This window comes from Vipera ursinii, assembly GCF_947247035.1.
Source record: "Vipera ursinii genome assembly, chromosome: 1".
Taxonomy (NCBI): Eukaryota; Metazoa; Chordata; class Lepidosauria; order Squamata; family Viperidae; genus Vipera; species Vipera ursinii.
The window spans coordinates 235,172,361-235,196,001 of NC_139512.1; the positions used below are offsets into that span (position 1 = coordinate 235,172,361).

General features: G+C 40.6%; 1 protein-coding gene across 1 annotated transcript; it reads left to right on the plus strand.

The window, feature by feature from the left end:
• Window positions 1-917: 917 nt before the first annotated feature.
• Window positions 918-16,134, plus strand: OGFRL1 (opioid growth factor receptor like 1; the record flags this gene model as incomplete). The annotated part of the gene is made up of 7 exons (XM_083348381.1): window positions 918-1,334; window positions 10,201-10,287; window positions 11,776-11,857; window positions 13,288-13,366; window positions 13,458-13,524; window positions 13,640-13,785; window positions 14,742-16,134. 7 exons carry the CDS (start codon window positions 918-920, stop codon window positions 15,490-15,492), a joined length of 1,629 nt encoding a protein of 542 aa, XP_083204507.1. The 3' UTR covers window positions 15,493-16,134.
• Between the last annotated feature and the right edge of the window lie 7,507 nt (window positions 16,135-23,641).

Below are 23,641 nucleotides of genomic sequence, written 5' to 3' on the forward strand. Positions count from 1 at the left end.
TGCCCTAGAAGTCAATGACATTCAAGGCCGAGGAGGGGGAGAGAAGCCAGCGAGCGGAGGGTCTGCCGGGTGTTGCAACACCGCCTCCTTCCCGTCCTCCCTCCCCTCCTCTCTTCGGGCTCTCCAAGGCTCGTCAGAGGCCTACGGCCCCGACCTCAAGGCGGCCCCGACGAGGGGCGGCGAGCGAGGGAGAGAGAAGTTCTAGAGCAGCGTTTCCCAACCTTAGGAACTTGAAGATGCGTGGACTTCAACTCCCAGAATTCCCCAGCCAGCATAGCTGGCTGGGGAATTCTGGGAGTTGAAGTCCACGCATCTTCAAGTTCCTAAGGTTGGGAAACGCTTTTTCTAGAGGCCGGCACGTGCGTGGCGCCAAACTCGCCGCGCACCTCCCCGGCTTGCTCGGCGGCGAAACGCCCCGTTCGGCTTCCTCCTTCGGGCAGCACCTGCTGCTGCTGCTCCTGCTGCCGCCGCCGCCGCCGCTGCAGCGGCCGAGGGAGGGCCGGCTTCAGTGTTTCCTGTGGAAATCCCGGAGCATTCAGCTCCTCCTCTCGATTCCTCCCCCACCCCCGCGCGTGTTTGCGGGTTGGGGACTGAGGAAGGAAGGGAGGAAGGAGCCGAGCTGTTGTCGCTTCTCCCTTCTGCGTCTGGCCGCCGCCGCCGCCGCCCTCCTCCTCCTCCTCCTCCTCCCCCTCCCCGACCTCCTTGTGGCTTTCTGCCGCTCGGCTGTGGCGTCCCGGCGCGGCCACCACCACCACCGGCCTCCAGGAGCAGCGTTCTTCCGAGCCCGCTTCTGGACCGGCCGACCTCCCCACCCACCCCGCGAGCGCCCCCCTTTGCGTCCTCGGAGGGGAGGAAAGAGCGGGCAGCGGTGGTGGGGGGGGGCGCGCTCGCCGAGCTCCCGCAGTGCTGCTTCTCCGATGGGCAGTTTGCTGAGCGGAGTCAGCTTCAAGGAGCCCACCACGGTGGAAGACTGCGACTCGACTTGGGAGACGGATTCGGAGCCGGAGCTGCAGGACCCCGGCGGGGAAGAAGGGCCACCGCTGGAGCAGGCGGGCGGCGGCGGCGGCGGCGGCGAGGGGGACGACGACCCAGCGGCTGACCGGCAGCAGCAGCGGCGGCGGCGACAGCAGCAGCCGCCGCCGCCGGCGGAGGAACCGCTCCCTGCGACAGGCGGCCGGCCGGAAGCCGCCGAGAGCCGCGAAGGGGCTGCCGTGGAAGAGGAGGAGGAGGTGGAGAAGGAGGCGGAGGAAAAGGCAGGAGGAGACGGGGTGGCCGAAGAAGACGAAGCCGAGGGCAGGGAGCAGGGAGAGAGCGAAGAGCCCGGGCCCGAACAGGTAACCCAGGACCCTGGCAAACTTCTGGCGGGCGGAGGGGCGCGCTGGAGCTCTTCCTCGCCGCTTCCTGGACGGGGCCGTTGGCGCTCGCCTCGGAAAGCTCCCGGGTCTCTCCAAGGTTGGCCGTCGCTTCCCTGGGCGGGCTTTCCGCGGATGGCGGGTCGCGGAAGCCAAGGTTACAAGGGACCCCCCCCTTCCCCTCCCCTCCCCGTGGGGTTTCTGGCTCCTTTTTCTCCCGCACCCTGGCTTTTCTCCTTCGCTGCCTCCCTCCCCACCCCTTGAAATATTTGCGTGCTTTGTGACTTGGAAGCTAGGCGTGCCTACGGCACACACACACACACACACACACACACCACACACACACCCCACACACACACACCCCACACACGCACACACCCCCCCACACACACACACACCCCACACAGAGACATCCTCGGTGTTAGAAAATGGGCTCGACGGGTGGGCGAGGTTGAGGAAAAGGCGCGGAGCGTGGGCTGAGTTGGCGATCTCTTGCCCCAGCCTGGTCATTCCGCCTGGGTTTTTTTTGTTTTCCTTCCTGTCGCGCCCGTTTCCCTGGTGTGGAAAGGGGAGCTGTGTGGAGGGAGGTTGGGGTTTATATTTCCTTCCTCCTTGGCGGACGGAACAAACCGGCCTGGTGTTCGCTCTGAGGATTTTAACATGAAGAATCACAAGACGTGCCTAATCCAAGTTGCTTTCCCTTCTGCGACCTCTTACTTCAGAGAACCGTGGCGTGGGAAGAAGACAAAACGCAATTTCAGAACTTAAGATTTGCTTGGTCGGGGGGGGGGTGTCTGACGGTTGAGTCCACTGTTTCTATGCTTTTTATTTTTATTTTTATTTTTTATTTTAATTCCATTTATATCCCGCCCTTCTCCGAAGACTCTGGGCGGCTTACAAGTTTAGCAGTTTTACCTATGGGATACGAGTTTCAACTAAAATAACTTAATAAGAGTCTTCAAGAGAGAGAATATATTGGTGTTCTCCTGCTTTTGTCAAATTCTCTGATGGTTTCTTTTTTTAAAAAAAACCTCAAAATGGATATATTTTTATTTTTATGCTCTTCTGGGAAACTCTCTAGTGAGAGGTTACTTTTCAATGGGGTTTTCAATTCACAGTCTTAACAGCATGTTAAAAGAAAAAGTAATCACAAAGGGTATATTTTGACTATTTGAATATAGAATGTTAGCAGGGCTTTTTTTGTCATAGAACGCTCAGAACGCAGTTCCGGCACCTTTTCTGGATGGAACCTTGTAGGATAGGCAAGGCAGGGTGTATGACATGTGTGAGTTCCGGCACCTTTTTCTTTTACAAAAAAAGCACTAATGTTAGAATGACTACTGTAAAGTATAGGAAACGGCCAAATTTCAGACAACTTTACATTCAAGTTTCTCATAGGCACATACATACAGAGGGGTGTGTGTGTGTGTGTGGGTGGGTGTGTTCTGGTTGCACACTGGAAACATCTGTCTGGATTTGTTTTCTGAAATCATTCCAATAAGTGCTTTGCAGTGCAATCCTGTATATGTCTCATCAGGGAGTCCCACTAAATTTAATGGACATATATACATAAATGATGTCTTTTGGATAGATATATATTTTTAATTAAAACATTTCTGGAATTTAGCAAAGGACAAAAATATATAATGAGAAATCTACCATTTTGTGTGTTGATAAAATTCAGAGATTAGCATTTTTTTCTTAAAAGATGGAAAGAAAACATTCTATAAATGCTGTACTGTAAACTTTTCACTATTTTTATTTAATAATTATTTTCCAGCAGTTCTTGTCTTCTCTATACATCTACTTTGGTTTTTGTTTTATTAAACTTGAAAATTATAACAGTATTGCACTTTTCAAACTATAATGTAGTTTCTAAATTTGAATTTTAGGTGTAAGAAAACTTAATTTTGAAAATATAACTTCTACACTGAATTACGAGTTCCTGTGCAACTACTTCTCTTAGCCCTACTTCACAACATCAGTGCATTTAAATTACTTCATCCTTTTTTTTAACATTATAGATGCTTTAAATAGTTCACCTTTTGATCATGGGTAGAAAGGCAGGATTTGAATTCAACTTGGATTTAACTTGAGTTGACTATTACAAATAATCTGTGGAACTGTATTTGCATTAGGCTCAGATTATTCAGGCAAAAGACTGTCATTATAAACTTGCTACCTCTCTTCTGGCTAACACTTCTATTTCAATAATCATTTTAAATCCACTTGCATAATGTTAATGGTCCTAGAATCATATAGTAATCCTCACTCATTCCTTTCATTTACCACATACTAGTTTGTAAGGGGCTGGACGCTAGTAGAAACCTGGCGGCTGAAAATAACCACTGCCCAGAAATACTGAGAGAACAAAACACAATTTATAGCTAAAGATTGGTATGAACTATGTCTTTAGTAATAGCTATATATTTCCTAAAAGATGCATCCCCAAGAAACACATATATAAAACAGTCTTCATTCCAAGGTGTTTGCAAAAGGTAGATATTTTAATTCAACATGGCCCAGCTCCCAACTACTCTAGATAATGAGAAAAATAATTAGTGTTACTTTAATTGTAAAAGGAACTGATAAAACTGTTACAGGAAATAATAAGCTTATAATGCAGTACAATACACAATACAGTAATAAATGCAGTTGTATTAGATTGCCTGGCTATCTTCTTATGTAGTTGGTAAAGTTCCTGACTAGCTCAATATTGTTGAGATGCAGAGATGCAAAATCTCTCTCTCAGCTTTATTCTGGATCTCTGGGAGGCTCCAGTCTTTAAAAATGATGGATAATGATTAACGTGCTTTATCTAATACAATGTGGTTAAGAATAGAAGTATGACTAATGAAAAGGAAGAGCCACTAAAACAGAATGGATGCCAGCCTGTGTGCACTTACGTGGGAGTAAGCCTTCTTGAAAACAATGTGACTGATTTCTGAATAGATATACTGTATGGTACCATTGCACTGTAAGGGTGCTTATTATTTCCTACTCTGCAGCTCTGAACCAAACCCCAGCTGAAGTCTATGTGAATGTTGCTAACATCAGAAAACATCAACCCTGATTCTGGATATGCTCTTGCATATTCTTTCTTAACCCTCCATAAATAGTTTAGTCTTCATTCAAGTGTTTTTAATATTTACAGATATTTCAATCAAAGTGTGTCTTGCACTAGTCTCAATTTAGGGCCCTAGGCAATACACACACACATCTTATTTAATGTCTCGATGCCATCAGGACAGCTAATAAGGTAGTCCTTGACTTATGACTACACTTGAGCCCAAAATTTCTGTTGCTAAGCGTGATGGTTGTTGAAAGAGTTTTGCCTCATTTTACAACCTTTCTTGACACAGCTGTTAAGTGAATCACTGCAGTTAAGTTAGTAACACAATTGCTAAGTGAATCTGGCTTCCCCCATTGCCTTTGCTTGTCAGAACGTTGCAAAAAGGTGACCCTGCAATACTGCAACTGTAATATGAACTATTTGCCAAGCATCTGAATTTTGACCATGCAACCATGGATATGCTGCAATGGTAGTAAGTGTGAAAAATGGTCATAAGTCACTTTTTTCAGTGCTGTTGTAATTTTATACTGTCACTAAATGAATGGTTGCAACTCAAGAACAACCTGTAGTTTAGAAAACCTAATTTGTGTCATCATCAGTCCCACTTTCTCTGTATGAAAGATAAACAAGGATATGGATTCAATCACTAGAGCGTTTATGGTATTTCATTTTGTTTAGGGAGATTTTCCTCTTGTTGGATAAAATGCGTGCAACATCATGTTAAAAGGAAAAGTTACTTTGAACCAAATTTCACTGGTGAGTTTATAGACACATTAATATAATTTTCTTGGCAATTGTACATAACTTGGTTCCCATTGGTTTCTTCTGGGATAGATTTTTAATTTTTGCAATCTAGCCCAGGTGTCCCCAACCCCCGGTCCGTGGACCAGTACCGGGCTGCAGCATGCCAGCAACCGGGCCACACAAACAAGCAAAGCCCCATCCTCAGGATGCAGGCAGCACACAAAGCCACACCCCCTCCAGTTCGTGGAAAAACCTCTTGTCCTGTAACCGGTCCCTGGTGCCCAAAAGGTTGGGGACCTCTGATCTAGCCTACAACCTTGCTATTTCCTTGTCACCAATTTTTTGCCTAAATCAGCCGAGGGCAGAAAATGGCAGTGGCATCGAATAGGTTCTCAAGAATACAAAAAAGACACCTATTTTTAAAGTATTTATCTTCTATAGATACTGTCAGGAAAATATTTGGTGATTCCAAGCAAATAATTACAAAAATTAATGTGTCCCTACAATTAATTGACTGTGTGTGTGTGTGTGTGTAAATGGAATAGGAAATGAATGGTACACAAATGTTGAACAATTGAGTTGGTTTGGAATTGCTGTAATATGTTTTGATCCAGTGTCTCAGTCCTACACCCACAACTTACTGTCCATATTAAAACGAGGTCCCCAGTATAATAAGGAAATGAAATACTCCTTTGTGAACAGGCTTTTACCTGTTGTTTTATGCTGTTTATTCAAGTTAGCTTTGAGTAGGGGAACAAGTGCACCTAGGCATATTGCAGTTCTGTGTTTTCAAGGTTCATGCAATAGATTCCTCTCTAAAACTGCATTCACCCTTTTCCAGATACGAGTGTGCTTCGACTTGGCAATATTCAACTTTACACTGCTATTTTAAAGTTTATTGTGATGAATTTTGTGAAGCTTTCTCCAGTGGAAGCCTTTAGTATGCAGAGAAAGGTTTAGGAGTTGTTTTCATAGTAATACTCTGCATGTGAACAGTTCCAAGATTTTAAAAATATTTCTCAGACTATGAGGCATGATTACTGACTGCCGATGAGGCAAACAGTGACATTCCAAAGATTGCTCTGAGATTTCACAGCCAATTCTGTACATTTGAATATTGTTTTACAAAAGTCTAACTGTACTGTAGCCATTGCCTGGCACAAAAGACTCTTTAGCTCCTACAGCTTTCATACTTATCTTAATGTTATCTGTTTTTTAAACTGGGATACAATTTTGCACACTTAGCTTTTTAGTTAAGTTTATTCCAATACGATGTAACTGTACAATATGATTTCTTCTCCTGATCTCTTTGTAACTCACCTCATACTTTCTGAGATTTGTTCTGAATGGTCTCCAAACCTCCAGAACAGAGAAAGGGGTAGCTTGTTCTATTGACACAAACCAACATCAGCAGCACAAAAATTCACTGAATCCTTCACCTCTGGTGAGATGGACAGCATACTGGATGGATGGATGGATGGATGGATGGGTGGGAGATAGATAGATAGATAGATAGATAGATAGATAGATAGATAGATAGATAGATAGATATCACATTTTATAAGCTATTAGTATATGATTTTTTCCATGGATAATAATTATTTTCAGTTGGTTTAGGTCACAGGTCAGCAACCTGCGGCCCCGGAGCCGCATGCGGCTCTTTGAGCCGTCTCTTGCGGCTCCCAGCCGCCCGGTGCGCGCGCACCTCTTCCAACGGGCAGTGGTGCGCGCGCACCTCTCCAAATGGAGAGTGGCACCGCCCGAATGGGCGGAGGTGCGCGCGCACCTCCCCAAACCTTTGCAGACGGGCCGTTGCCGTCGGGCAACCGGGAACCGGTTCCATCTCATTTTTAAAAAAATGGCAGCCGCGTGCGTCCGCGCATGCGCAAAAAAACTTTTTGCGCATGCGCGTGCATGGACACACGCACGCGGCTCCCTCTTTTTTTAATTTGTGATGGAACCGGTTCCCAGTGGCTCTTTTTCTTTTTTAGGTTGCCGACCCCTGGTTTAGGTAGTCCTCAACCTATGATCACAATTGAGCTCAAAATTTCTGTTGCTAAGTGAGACAGTTGTTAAATGAGATTTGCTGCATTTTACGATCTTGCCACAATTGTTAAGTGAATCACTGCAGTTGTTAAGTTAGCAACACAGTTGTTAAGTGAATCTGACTTCCCCATTGACTTTGCTTGTCAGAAAGCCACAAAAGGTGATCACATGAACCCAGAACATTACAACTGTCATAAATATGAGTCAGTTGCCAAGTATCTGAATTTTGATCACATGACCATGAGAATTCTGGGACAGTGTGAAAAACCTTCATAAATCGCTTTTTTCAGTGCTGTTGTAACTTTGAACGCTCATTGAATGAACTGTTATAAATTGAGGAGTACCTGTATTCCATTTGATGGCATCAGTTCTGTCATATTTCCATGTTATGAAATACTTAGAGTGTCTAAAATACCTTAGTTATGGGAAGGTATTGAATGACACCATTTGAACTCACACAGATCACAAAGCTTTAAATTGATGTAAGTTGTAGCATTTAGCTATCCATGAACAATTACTTTAGTTAGCTTTATTATGCTGCTTCAGGACCAGAAATTGTCACTTCATTCATTCATTCATTCATTTGGTCGTTCAATTTCTATAGCTGTTCATTCAGTCAGTGGCTCTGGGTGGCTTACAATTCAAAAAATATTACGATAAAAGTACTAAAACATTTTAAAACAATAAAAATTTTTAAAAACAAAACCATCCAAAATAAATACACATAGCAGCTGAGATACCTGGCCAGTTAGCAATAAAGCTAGGAAAAGCTGGGGGGGGGGGGGGGGGCATTCAGCACGTCAGGCTCGGGAACGTAGGCCATTTATTAGGGCCTTACGAAAGGCTGACAGGGTTGGGGCCATTCTAATCTCTAAAGCCGAGGTCTCCAACCTTTCCCAGCTCGTGGCCCAGAGGGAAGGAGAACAGGTTTCAAATTGGTGCACGCGCAAGCGCACACACAAACGGTGCCACATGCACTGGCATGGCACTAGCAGCCCCATTCACGCATTCGCAAATGGGCCATGCACACCCACCCGGCGCTAGCAGCCTCATTCCTGCCTTTCTGCATGCGCAAATGGGGCCACGGACGCTAGCACGAGTGGCAGGGAGTGCGCGCACACGCGTGCATGCACCAGCCAGCCATTCTCATAGGTTGGGGACCCCTGCTGTAAAGGAAGGATGTTTCCAACAACAGAGGCCACTGTAGGAAAAGCTTATCTTCTTGTCCCTGGCAGCCAGTACTCTTTGGCTGATGGGATATGCAGCGTGCTCATTCCGGTAGATCGATTTGGATGAGTAGAGACTCTTGGAAAAGGCATTCCCACGGATAACCCCATTAATATTCCCCCCATCCCAATTGAAGAAAAAATATTAGTAACCAGCAGATTATAGACAAGCATTCTAAGTATCTTAATATTCTAGAAGAGTTGAAGAGAAAAGAAATTTATCAAATACTTTAAAAGCTGTATCTGGAACTAAGACCATAAGAATGCAACATAGTTCTTACATGTTTTTTAAATTTGTTAATAAAGAAATATGTCATGTTAATTTGTAATACAGAACAGTTTCATTCTTTTAATGTAACTGGTCAGTCATTGCTCAAAAATTGGTGCTTAGTTGTTCTGACTTCATCTTCCCAGGATTTTACAGGACTGCCTTCAAAGTCAGTTATATGAAAATTATATGACAATGAATACGTTATAGTTCCTACATTAATTAGATAGGTCTTCCAATTTCCATAATGACAATGGTTTCAAAAAAAGTAGGAGTACCACACTAAAATCTATAATATTTACATCTTGGTTTATATAAAAACTGGGTTCATGTCAGTTTGTGTGATTGTCTAGCTACTTTATTGTTCTATGCCTATTTTATAGGAATCTCTCCAGACTGCAGCTTTCACCTGAGTAAGACAAGATAAGGTTCAAATGCATTGGAGGAGGGGGTCAGATCTTGCCCTCTTGTGTTTACATAATGTGTCCAAGACTAATTCCCTGCTGGAGCCCCCTCTTAATTGGGACAGTTGCTTTTGAACAACTATTTACTCAATTTCTTCAACGACTCTCTTACACTGTTTAGCTTAGTACGTTACAATCTGGATTATAAGCATTGAATGCAACTTAGCACAATGTATAAACTTAACCCAAGCTAGTTTGCTCAAGTAACTTTTTTGAGAAAGGTAACCAGACTGAATAGTGCCGTTGCTTGTTATCAAAGCCATAGAATGGGAAACATCAAATCTTAGTCTTGAAGACAAATAAGATTCCTTGAAAAAGCTTACTGATACACATGGTCGTAAAACTTCCAGGTTGCCTACTTGTGGTGTTCATTAACATTTTGTTGGGGCAGTCGTACCTGGAATTTGTAGACCTCAAGTAGAGTTCTTTTGGAAGATCCTCAAGGCTGCAGGAGATCTGGGGTGGAGGATATAAGAATCACGGTTGGAGAGGAACTCAAAAACAAAAGAAAAAGAACCAGGGTGGGAAAATGGAAGGGTGATGTATAAATAATTAAAGTGATGGTATAGAAATAATATTAAGTTTGTGCTGCCAAATGTTCCATATACAAGTAGTCCTCGACTTACAACCATTTATTTATTACAATGGCACTGAAAAAAAATTACTTATGACCAGTTCTCCCTCTTAGGCTTGCTACAGTATATTCCCCACTGTCATGTGATCAAAATTCAGACTCCTGATGATGTATTTATGATGATTGCAGTGTTCCAGGGACACATTTGTGACCTTCCCAGCTAGCTTCCAACAGTCACCATGTGATTCACTTAACAACTGCAGCCTTTTGCTTAACAAACATGGCAAAAAAGGTCATAAAATCAGGCTCAACTCGTTTAACAACCATCTTCTTAGCAATGGAAATTCTAGTCCCAATTGTGGTCGTAAATCGAGGATTACCGGCATGACGATTTAACTTAAATGGTTATGCTCATTCTGCTGCTTCTCGCTGAGATTTTTTTTTCTCTTTCAGGGGGATGATTCAGTTGATGTGACAGCTAAACCAAAGAGAAGTTTTTATGCTGCAAGAGACTTATATAAATATCGTCATCAATATCCAGTAAGAACATTTTGTGTTCTGGAAGCTTTTATTAAAATAAAGACTTTTGCAGTTACAGTTGGAAACCATTAATTTTTTAGAAAAAAATTATAGTGGCCTTGAAAGGTGGATAATGGTAGATATTGGTGAACTCTACCAGCCCCCATAATTGCCATTTTGATGGGGGTTATTAAAATATAACTATATTTTATTTCAAATGTTTATTGGTTAATTGTTTTTCTTAATGACACCTGTATAGAGAGCTAGGCAACAGCAAATGAACCATATAACACAACTCTTACAGGGCAGTTACTAATTTGCCTCTGTTACATATCGCATGGAAATAAAAAAAATGACAAACTAAAAAAGAAACTGAAATGAAGAGACCTTGTGATCACTTTGCCATTGATTTTATGTATCAGCTATTTGAGATATATGCTTACTTGAAAGCAAGATATATATTTTTAACTTCAGGGGTTTTCTTTATTGTGTGAACATGTTTTAGATTCATTGATTGATTAGGTGTCATCAAGTTGTTTTCAACTCCTAGCAACCTATGTTTCTGAGATTGTTTAAGAGATTTTACTTAAAGCTGAATAAGGTAATTCTACACTGTAAGTAACTATTCAAAAATCAGACTTGCTCAACTTAGTGAGACCCACTTCTAAATAAGGGACTATAAGATGGTAGCCCAGGGGTCAGCAACCTGAAACAGTGAAAGAGCCATTCAGAACCGGTTCCCTCACAAAAGGAAAAACTGGGAGCCTCAAAAAATATGTGCACATGCGCGTACATGCGTGCATGCGCAGAACAGGGTTTGACTGGAGAGTGGAGCCAAGGCGAGATATGCACCTACCCTGCATATTTGAATTGATTGGTTGAAATTTTTTAGTCCCACTTTTTTTTTTTTTTTGGACTGCACATGGCAGAGGACTGGGAGCCGCAGGAGATGACTGAAAGAGCCACATGCGGCTCCGGAGCCGCGGGTTGCAGACCCATGTGGTAGCCTAATAATTCATACTATACACCAAGATTAATACTAGACCAACAATCAAGTAGTAAAGAATACCCTGATCAAAGAACCATCAAGAGCATACCCACCAACACTGATAGGAGATGCTATGAGTATGAAAACAGAGAGCAAGCCGCTCTCCCTTCTAGCACTGATGATGTTACCTAGTTGGGTAATTAAATGTCTGCAGGAAAACAGCCAAGCTCAGAGATCACCAAGGAACCCACAGTTCAACCCTGAGCTACAAATATTCTCTTCTATTAGTAACTCAAATTATACATTTACAATTATTATATTTTTTGGCTAGATATCTATGTGAAGTCCAATTGCCTAAAAAGTTTAATCCGTCTATCTTGTTACATTTTATCCATCTATCTTGTTTCTAGTCTAATCTAGCAAAATTGTACTTTGGATTACATAAAAACATACCTGTAATAATTTCCGTTACAGACTATTTCTTATGGAGTATTTTTGCATTTGTCTTCCTTTCTGCTCAGCAGAACTTTAAAGAACTGAGATACCAGAATGATTTGTGCAACCTCCGCTTTTACAAGAACAAAATTCCCTTTAAACCTGATGGTAAGTAATTGGTACCATGATCAATGTATCATTTATACCTAGTTCAATTTCAGATTTATATAAATCAGATGGCCCAAACTGGTTCACTTTGCATTTGACTTTATAGAACTGTATTTGTGCATATTGAGATGGAAATAAGACATGTTGAGTTTATTTCTCCTTCACCTTGTTTGCAAGGGTTCTTACCATGACTTTACCCCCAAAATATCTTTGAGGCATTACCATGAGTTTAAGACTCAGAACAGCAATGTGTGTGACTGCAGTGAGGATTTGCTGTCCTGCATGATGGTGGAAAGAGGTGATTCAGCTGTGATTCAGCTTAGGTTTCTAGAAGTTTCAGGAAATCTCATGCCCTTTTGAAGGTTTTTGAGGCACCATGATTCTGAAGTTAGCTTTGCATCAATGAGTTTGTGTACTTAGTATCATAGAATCATAGAGATGGAAGGGACTTTGGAGGTCTTCAACAGGTAAAGAAGGGTAAAGGACATTGTTTGATCTTTGGCAATAGTTAATCCCATATATTTTCTTTTTTTTTATTGAAAAGTTTTACAATACATTTTATCTTTAACAATCCCTCCCCCCCTCCCTCCACCCAACCCTTCCTAACCCTCCCTATCCCTCCCCCTTCCCCCCTCCCCCCTCCCCGACTTCCCAGAGCTAAATACAAGGTATAAAGGTAAAAACAATCATAAACAACCATATGTTAACAACAATAAACTATTAAGTCTATCCCACTCTAGCTCATATAAAATGACTACAAGCAATACTAATATCACATCAAAATTTATACAAATGCTAAATGAAACTTTTTAGTCCCATATTTGTTCTGGATGTAATCAATCCACTTTTTCCACTCCATAATATAACGTTGTTGCGAATGGTCTTTCAAATAAGCCGAAATCTTTGCCATTTCCGCCAGGTCAGAAACTTTTAGAGTCCATTCTTCTATAGTCGGCAGTTCCTCCTTCCAATATTGACCTACTAAAAGTCTTGCTGCCGTAATTAAGTTCAAAATCAACTTAGTGTCCACAACAGTAGTATCCATAATTATGCCCAATAAAAACAATTGCGGACAAAACTTTATCCTTTGCTTGAATATCTTCTGCATATTCCACCAGATTTTAATCCAAAAAGCTTTAACCTTTTTACAGGTCCACCATATATGAAAATACGTTGCGTCTTCGCCACCACATCTCCAACATTTAGGTTGATAGTTCGGATACATGCTTGCAATCCCATATATTTTCTTGTCCTTCAACCATTGAAAGAATATTGTGTTCATTTTAACAATTACTAAAACAATTAAGTACTAAACAATAAGTACTAAAACTAATCTAAAAATTGCTTTTTTTAGATTTTTACTTGTACTTACATTTACACTGAATTCCTGAATGGTATTTAGAAGGTTATGTTGCTTGGTATATTTATAGGGGTTTATATTGAAGAGGTCCTGAATAAATGGAAAGGAGATTATGAAAAGTTGGAACACAATCACACTTACATACAGTGGTTGGTATCTTTTACTTTTTAATTTCTTTTTAATAAATTGGTTAAAGTCATTTCGGTTTCAGAAAAACTTGTAAATCTGTTTTAAATGTAGGTTGTTTCCACTCAGGGAGCAAGGACTGAATTTCTATGCAAAAGAATTAACCACCTGTGAAATTGAGGTAAAGCATCTAATTCATAATGTAATGCTAATATTTAATCGTTTGAACTAGAATAACTTTGTATATTTAATGCTCTTGGTGTTTGTGCGTTTTTGCAAAAAAAAATCTGTTACAGGAGTTCAAAAAAACGAAAGAAGCGATCCGAAGATTCCTGTTAGCTTACAAGATGATGCTGGAGTTTTTTGGGATAAAATTAATCGATAAAACTGGGAATGTGGCACGAGCTGCTAACTGGCAAGAAAGATTCCAGCACTTGAATGAGTAAGTAAGGTCTTCAGAAGATTTTTTATTTTATTTTATTTTAATTCCATTTATATCCCGCCCTTCTCCGAAGACTCAGGGCGGCTTTACAAACTTAGCAGTAGCCTTCATTCTATGTATATGCCTGCTTATTAGGGCTTTCACACACACCCCAAGCGGCATTATTACAAAGTCAGCTTAATTGCCCCCAACAATCTGGGTCCTCATTTTACCTACCTCGGAAGGATGGAAGGCTGAGTCAACCTTGAACCTTGATGCCTGAGAACTGTTAGTATCAAAACCAGACAATTCTCTCCAGATTTGTTTTTCTAAGCAGTTGTTATACTTTTCTTCCCCTCTTGGATCTTAAGTTGTGATGGTTGTAAAATAGAGTGGTCATTAAGCAAACCAGTGGTTCACTATGGGCACAGTTTTGCTGAAAAACAGACGTACAACAGTAAGTGCCAATTTTTTGACAAAAATGTAGTTATGTGACTGTGGAACGCTACAAACGGACATAAATGTGGACGTGTTGCCAGTTGTCAGAAATCTTAGTCATTTGACTAAACAGGTTTCTGATTTCCCTCTGCAAAACCAATATGGGAAGCACTAAAAAGGTTGCCAAGTTTTAAACAACTCTAGCTTGCAGAAATTCACCTGATATCCCCTTTTTAGTACTAATTGTTTCAAATCCAGTTTATCATATAGTTCTAAGTTCTCTTTTCATTGTTTATCGGTCTCTGACATCAGTCAATCAGGGGGGGAAAAAGAGGGGGGGGTGTTTCAAGATAGGAATGCTGCTTTTGTCAGCTTTTATATTCCATAACATCTATAACAGATGATTGAAATTTATCTATCAGGGTGAGACTTTTTGTTTGATACTTGACATCTAGTCCTTCTTTTGTCAAGGGTACAGTAGTGACGATTTTTCAGCTGTATTTTTTTTAACTCTGAATCTGGTTTATCTTTCTTTGCAGATCCCAACATAATTATCTGAGAATCACCCGGATTCTGAAGAGCCTTGGTGAACTTGGTTATGAGAGTTTCAAGCCTCCTCTTGTGAAATTGATTCTGCACGAGGCTCTGGTGGAAGAAACCATCCCCAATATTAAACAGAGCGCTCTGGAATATTTTGTGTACACCATTAGAGATCGAAGAGAGAGGAGAAAACTCCTACGGTTTGCCCAACAGCACTACACACCTTCTGACCATTTCATATGGGGGCCACCAAGGAAACAGAAGCCAGAAGGAAGCAAACCAAGTAAAAAGCTGGCTTCACCAGTGTCCCTTCATAACAGCTCTACTTGTAAACATAAAAAGACAAAAGATCTTAAGAACGTATCTGAAATTTGTAACTCAAGGAATAAAACGAATGACGAGAAAAAGACAGAGCATATTAAAAATGGTACAGATAGTGATCAGAGTAAGAAAACCAGCTCCCCTGAAGTTGTTAAGCAGGGCAGTACAGTAAAAAATAGTAGTGCTGAATGTCAGAACTCTAAAATGGACATCGATGAACCTTTGAGTCAGAAGGAGACTATTTCTCATTTAAAAAAACATAAAGGCAAAAACAAGGAAAACGTTAGCCAAGACTGCAAACATTTGGAAGATATAGAAAAAGATTCATGTGAGACTAAAAACAATTCAACAAATCTGTCATCAGATATGCAAGACAATATATGTAAGGATAAAAACCTGGTGAGCTCATCTGTAAGAAATAAAGAGTGAAATCTTCGACCGCTTATGACAAAATGGTTTTTCACTTGTAGAAAATTGTTAAGGAGCGAGAGGTCTTTGATATTGGATCCAGTGCTGGCTACATGAGCTTAACCTCTGTGGGGCTGTGGCTTCTTTAATTTGTTCACGGTTTGTACTTCTCCCAACTGTTTTATTAAGCTTACAAACTGCATATTGCTTAAGTCTTAAGAAAAAAACTTCCTTTAAATCTGTTTCCTATGCATAAAAACCTAACATTTATTTTATTGTGTATTTTATTTAAACTTTTTTAATTAACTCTAAGGTTTTCTTTTCAAAATAAGGATGCAAGATAGACTTCCAAGGAGCCAAAGTCAGTGTCTCTTCAGCAGATAACCATGTTAATATTTAGAGTGCCTACCACTGCTTAAAAATTGGAATTTAGCCGTATTCTTATTTAACACAGAAAGTGGACCTCAGAGACTTGAGCTAAAGTCAAGCGCAGCCTTGAATCACACCGGGCAAACTATATTAATTCAGCTCCTTTTCAAGCTTGACTATTAGAACTCGTAATTAATTTCCCTAGGTTATTAATGAGAAAATACAGCAAAGTAGCAAATCACTACCATTTGCATACCAGCCTCCCAACATACTCTTAAAGTTTGTTATTGCCATTTCTCTTGATATCTCCTTTTTTAATACAACGCACTGAATGAAGTGTTGGAAAAATGGGATTCAGAGCTGTTAAGAGAATACGGTATACAGTATTTAAATTGTTTTAAAATAAATAATAACACTTTGCTCAGGTGCGATATTCCAAATGAAAACTTGGGAAGGGAATACTCATTTATCGTCATGACACATCAGCAAAGTTATTGTGAATATAAAATGGGGTAAAATACATTCTGCTTGTATGCTTTCTGCTTTCCATTATTTATTATCTCACTTCATTCCCCCTTCCTTTTTGTTGTCATTCTTTGCATGGAGTTGCACACTCTGAGAATGAAGGTAAGCATTTCTTAATAATAATAAGAAAGTTGGAAGGGACCTTGGAGGTCATCTAGTCCAACCCCCTGCTCAGGTAGGAAACCCTATACCATTTCAGACAAATGGGTGTCCAGTCTCTTCTTAAAAACTTCCAGTGTTGGAGCATTCACCACTTCTGGAGGCAGGTTGTTCCACTGGTTTGTTGTTCTGACTGTCAGGAAATTTCTCCTTGGTTCTAGGTTGCTTCTCTCCTTGATTAGTTTCCATCCATTGCTTCTTGTCCTGCCTTCGGGCGCTTTGGAGAATAGCTTGACTCCCTCTTCTTTATGGCAGCCCCTGAGATATTGGAACACTGCTATCATGTCACCCCTCGTCCTTCTCTTCATTAAACTACACATACCCAATTCCAGCAACCATGCCTTTATAATGTTTTAGCCTCCAGTCCCCTAATCACCTTTCGTCCATGTTTACTTCAGTATCTGGAGCAATCACTGGTTAGGAGGGAATCATTCCCCTTGAGGGGTTTCATTCCTGTGGATAAAGGCTTTCGTATAAAACAGGAAAATTTAAACATTGCAAAGACCAAAAAAAAATTGTGTGTAGCCAGCTTTTCTAGGACAGAAAAACACTATTTTAAATATGACCTTTCTATAATTTCAGAACGGATTTAAAAAGCCCTTTATAGACAGGAGCTTTCATCTTATTTTTCTCCCAGCCTTTCTGAAAACTCCTACCAATAACTTCACTGTTGGGAGTTTACTGCAGGAAATCCTTCTAAGCGTGTTGATATTTGCACAAGGCATCTCACTGTTCTCTTGCTTGCTTCTCCCTCTCTTCACCTCTGACCCAGGAAGTATTCCCAGGGAAGGAGTTACAAGTCTAAAAGTTGAAGTCTATTAATGCGAAGGACTCGAAAGACGTTGCCAGAGCTAGAAAGATTCTTTTTCAAAGTCATAGGGCCTGCTAGTGAGTCAACATAGCTCTCTATCAAAGTCATAACACTCTTAATATATACAGTTTAATTTTTTAAAAAAATTCCATTTATATCCCGCCCTTCTCCGAAGACTCAGGGCGGCTTACAAGCTTAGCAGTAGCCTTCATTCTATGTATATGCCTGCTTATTAGGGCTTTCACACACACACACCCCGCAAGCGGCATTATTACAAAGTCAGCTTAATTGCCCCCAACAATCTGGGTCCTCATTTTACCTACCTCGGAAGGATGGAAGGCTGAGTCAACCTTGAGCCTGGTGGGATGCGAACCTGCACTAATTGCAGGCAGCTGGTGTTACTTAAGGAGGCATTAGCCCACAGCTCCACCAAGGCTCTCCACCAATTATCCTTCCCCAAATCAAAAAACCTTGTAGATGAGGAGACATTTAATAAAATAGTAATTATGCGATTGGGCTTATTTGTGATATTAGTTTGGATTAAGAACAGGAAAGAGCTTATATGTATGCGTTAGTGCTTTTGTCCCACAAGCTCAAGAACTGTTTGCATGACATGCTAAACTACAGGTAGTTCTCAACTTGCAACCATTCATTTAGAAATCATTTGAAGCTTAAAAAAAAACACCACATAAAGTGATTTACAGTTGCCCCTCGTACTGTAACAACTGTTACAGCATTCCCCTGGACATGTAATCAAAATTTGGCTGCTTAGCAATTGGTTTGCATTTGCAGTGGTTCAACGTCCCAGGATCAAGTGAACTCCATTTGCAACCTTCCCAGCCAGCTTCCAACAAGTAAAAGCAATGGGGAAAGCTGTGTTTGCTTAATGTCCGCATGATTCACTTAGCAGCCATGGCAAAAAAAAGGTGGTAAAGTCAGGCATGACTCACATAAAAACCCATCTTGCTTAACAATGGGAATTCTGATCCCAATTCTGAACATAAATTGAGAACTAGCTGTGAAGTAAGAGGGGAAGGGGTAGTAATACTGGTGCTGGTGAAGAGATAAATAACACATAAATAATACATCCTACCTATCCATCCCATGGTCATTGTGTCTTCAACCAGGTATTCCAAGTCAGCCCTATAGTGTGGCTGTGGAAAAGACTTAAACCTGTCTCCATGCTGGCTGCACTGTCAGGGTACCATTCTAGTTACTTCTTCCTAATTATTTTTCTTGTTTTTACTTTCTCTGCCCCTAATGCTCAGATTGCAGCCATGTAGGACAAAATGGATATAAAGATCCTGACTTTAAAAAGCAGGAAGTGATGGTCACTTATTGAGGTGGGACTGCCTGACCGGTAGTCTGCTGCTGGCTTATAGAAGTTCAGAGAGGGTAGTATTAAAAAAGGTAAAGGTTCCCCCGCACATGCGTGCTAGTCGTTTCCGACTCTAGGGGCCGGTGCTCATCTCCGTTTCATAGCCGAAGAGCCAGCGCTTGTCCGAGGACGTCTCCGTGGTCATGTGGCCGGCATGACTAGACGCCAAAGGCGCACGGAACGCTGTTACCTTCCCACAGTGGTCCCTATTTTTCTACTTGCATTTTTACGTGCTTTCGAACTGCTAGGTTGGCAGAAGTATTAGTATTAGGCTGGGTTAATTGTGCAACGCAAACATGGCTCATCAGTCCAGAAACCCACAATCTAGTAGAAATAGTAAATAGGCTCCCAGGTAATAGGAATGGTTTGTTAAGCTCTATTTTTATTTCACTCCAGAAAATTCTGCTTTTGGCACCATCTTCTGTTAAAAGAATTCTAATTTAGCTTTTAGAAAACTTGACTCCAACTGTCCAGGTCATCGTCAATTACTGGAATTTAATGAGCAGCAGCGTGCACTGACAGATTTTGTGGGCCTGTGCTGAGAATACTTGCCTATCTTTCATTGTTCCTCCCACCTGTGGGATGCACAGAAACAAAAAACAATGGCAAATAAAGCTTTTGTGTGTTATTTGTTTTTTCCATCCTACCAGCACTGACTGTTGTATGCCAACTGTGCTTGGTTAAGTCCTCTGTCTGCAAGCTCGCAGGATACATGCATTAAAATATAACAGTATTGGACCCCTGGGGTGGCAGTTGTTTCTAAGATTTTCCTTAAATATAAGTAATGCTGCCTTTTTTGAAATGTGCAATTTTTTTAAAAAAAACGTACAGATTGAATTTTGTCTTGTTAATGTCAAAAGTATAATTACATTGTCTTTGGATCTGGCTTAGTAGATGTTTTTCAAGCATATGGCACGGAGGTGGGGAATTGGTACAAATTCTGCTTTGATAATGATCCTTTTAGATGATATACGTGTGGCTGAGGCACTTGCCAAGCATGTATACCATGAAGCAGCTTGCAGATTTATTTTTTTTCTTGGTAAAACCAAGGAACTCTTTATGAATGCTTCATACCCTGCCACTTCTTGGCTGCCTTTCAGTGTTGGTATGCAGCAATCTCTAGCGACAGCAAGCATCTAAAATGGCAGCACAATACAAGGTTCCTTGAATGAAGGAATATTAGAAGTTATTTTGTAATAAAACATTACAACTCCCTCTCTTTCTGTTACATACACCCTCATTCCTACACATTCGCCCCCCCCCCCGCCCAAAAAATGATGCAATTTCATTTTCAATATTTGCTGGCTCAGTTTTGTGATTCAGACTCAGGCTTCAAATGTTGACTTCTAAGCTTTTAAAAACCATAGCTGTTTCCCCTTATTTCTGGAGGCAGGTTTCTTCTGCCTAGTTCACTCATCACTTAAGATCAGACCAGCTTGTGATTCTAATGGTGGTGCTGCTGCAGTAAGGCAGAAACTAAGTTTTCTTGATGGTGATTGCACCTAACCTTCTGCATGTTGTATCTGAATGACATATCTACTCTGGGCATAGGGATGGAAAGAGTCCAAAGCCTTTATTCTCATTAAATGCTGCTTTGATTTCTTTTGTGTTTGATATTGAGAATTCAGTATGTTTACATTTTGTATTTTAGTAAGCTTTGTTTTGTTTATTTGCAACAACCACTTTCCGGTTAAAGAAGAGAGGTTTAAACAGAGGTTAATGGGGGGGGGGGAATGCAGCTGGTTACAGTAGAGATATCTGCATTCAAAATAACTGCCCCAACAACATGAGCTTGTCTGACCCCTTAGTTTAAATGCAATGTCCAGAACACAATTTCCCATTTTTTAAAATCAAGAAGTATTTCTGTGCTCAGGTGGGTACATTTTCTACTGCCAGCATCTCATATACCCCCTAGTGGACACTGAGACTTTGGCAGGGTTCAAAAATGAGAAAATCCCCAAGGAGGAGCATGATGCTTCAAGGGCATAATGATTTTCTTTTAGTATGGGAATACTCAAGTTTCAACTACTATACATGCATTTTGTCACTTAATAATAATAGTGTCCAGTATGTAACAGGTAGAGGTGTGCATCACAAAACACATGCACACACGCACGCACACAAAGAGCTTTGTTTTCAATTCTTTAGTATTTGGGGAGATTTGCCAAATGGTTCTTGGTAAAATGTGGTCTGGGAGAACCAAAACTCAGAACATTTTGATTCTTCCAGGTTTTAGTCAGAAACAATCTGGAGGGTATTTATGAGGCGAATCAGGCAAAACTATTGAACCCCACCTCTCTTCCTCCCTCCCTCTCTTCCTCCCTCCCTCTCTTTGTCTTCTGCATTGCCTATATGGCTGGCCCACTACTGCTCTTCCCAGCACTTTCCTTTACTTACTTCCCCTTACCTACTGCCAATGGCCTGGGATCTTTCCTGTCTCCCTCCCCCAAACACTGATCCACCTGCAACTGGCTGTTCCACGTGGGAACAAGTCACACTTTCCTAGTTATGAGTCACAAGTCCTACTATGGTACGGTGAACTACCATTATAAAAGCACTTCTGGTTCATTAACAAGAATGCTGCTCTTATTAAAACTGAGGGTATGCTTTGTTCATAGAAAAGAAACAGATTCTTTGGTTTAAATTAATTTGGTCCAAATATTGTAAGATAATAACTGTTTCACAACTTTAGAAACATATTTTAACGTTTTGATTTTGGACTCCTGCCTTATACATTATGCAGCATGTTGCAGTCAACAGACATGCCCATAGATGTGTTTTGCCACACATATGCTAGAGACCAAATCCCACTGACAACAGAAAGACTTAGTTCCGAGTAAACACTGAAAAAGTGTTGGTTAGACATTCAAGATTTGGGAATCATGTTTAGCTCAAAATCTTATGCTTAGAAACAAAGAAAGCCTAATGTTATTGGTGTTGTGGTGTTCTCTCTTATCCAGCTCCTATATTTGGCTTTGTTTTTGTTTTTAAAAAGGTTGCTGTCTTTTGAGTTTTATCTTCTGTGGTTTCGCTATATCTGCTGTACAATGTTCAGGATTCAAGTAATGTTCCAGTCTCCTGAGTTTTATTTGTGTAAAGCTGAAGTCCTTCCTGTATAAACGATATAACACAATCATGTTCTGTAGAAAAAATATCATGCTATCAGTAACACCACTGAGTAATTTTCGGTTTGTACAAAGTAATTCCTTTTCACCATCTTTAGGGTTTTAATAAAAACAGTGGTCCATTTTATATTGAATTTACTTTAGACAATTTTTGAACTTCCTTACCCCATAAATTTGTATTCCAAATGCACTTTATACAGATTTAGGGATTTTTATTAGAGCAATTCTGATTTAAGAGTTTTGTATCAATCCCAAAGGAGATTGAAGCTACAACACGTTTTAATAAAGGTCAACAATAGCTTTACGGACATACATATTTTAATATGTGTGTATTTGATACCTATTAGGTTTACCACAATAAGATAATCTGATAAAAGCAGAGCTCTGTTTATCCTAAATTCAGCATGTGAAGACGAACTGAAATTTGCTTTAAACACTGTTTTGCATCAATTACATATTCATGTGCTCACTTAAAGCATTAAATACCATTCCCTTTATTGCTAGTCTATTTATCTAGAAGTATTTTGCAGGCCTTTAATGTGTGGCACTTGCTCACACATGGGGTTCCTTGCATGTGACCACCCTGAGGGAAATGTCCTTATGGGAGTGCAGTGTGTGAATGAAACTTCATACACACAAATTGTCTCCCTGTCACCCTACATGTGGCATTTCTTCTGTCTTTTCCAGATACTTGTTTACTTAATGGATCAAATACTACAGGGCAAAATGGAACATGTGCACCAACTTCAGACTTTGAGTCAGCAATCTCTGGCATTTTCTGATTGTTAAGGAAAATACTCATAGAAATCTAATACTATATACTACTCCTACAACGAAACTCTTTGAGGCACTTGTGCTAAAACTGTAATTGTTCTGAATGAGACCTAATATTACAAAAAGAATTAACACCATTTTACTGTATGTACTGTAATTCAACTAACTTTAATTAAATAAGATCATTTTAATAATTTGTGGGTATTTTTTTCATTACACACGAAGAAACAGTCACGGTTAATACTACAGAATTCGAGTCTCTGACAGATGCCCATCCAACTTCTGTTCAAGATCTCTTATAAAAGAAAACTCCAGCTAATGTGGCAATTTATAAATTTGCTGACAGCTAATACAATCAAGAATTTCTTCCTGACACCTGATCCAAACCAAGTTTCTTGTAGTGTTAGCAATATATGACAGAGGGATATTTAGGATATTTGAAGACTGCTATCATATTTATTCTAAGTTGCTACAGAAGTTCCTCCAATTTATCACTATATTTTTTTTAATTCTGGTGCCCAGAACTGGATGCAGCAGGGAAGAGTAGAATGGAACAATTATTTCTCATGATCTTGACTCTGGTCCTGTAAATGCACCCAATGCCGCATTTATTTTTCCAACAGCTGCATCATACTTGTGGCTTATGTTTAACTTGTGGTTTGCAAGAATCTCCAGGTCCCTTTTACATAGACTATTGCTAAGACACAGCACATTTATTTCAATCCATTGCTTAAGTCTCTCTGTATCTTTTTGAATATTCTCTCTCTCTTTTCTGCATTGTGTCATCTGCAAACTTGGTAAGCATTCCCTCAATCCTCTTCTCCAAGCCACTGATAGAAAAGGTGAAGAGCACATAGAGCCCTCCACTCAATAATTCTCTTCAAGCTGCAGTAAAACTATTAATGAGTCTTCTTTAAATGCAGTCCATCATGAGTCTGCCTAACATTCATATCATATAGCCCATATTTACCATTTCTTAAGGAGAAAATTGTGAGACATTTTCTTTTCTGAGATCCATGGGAGTGATGC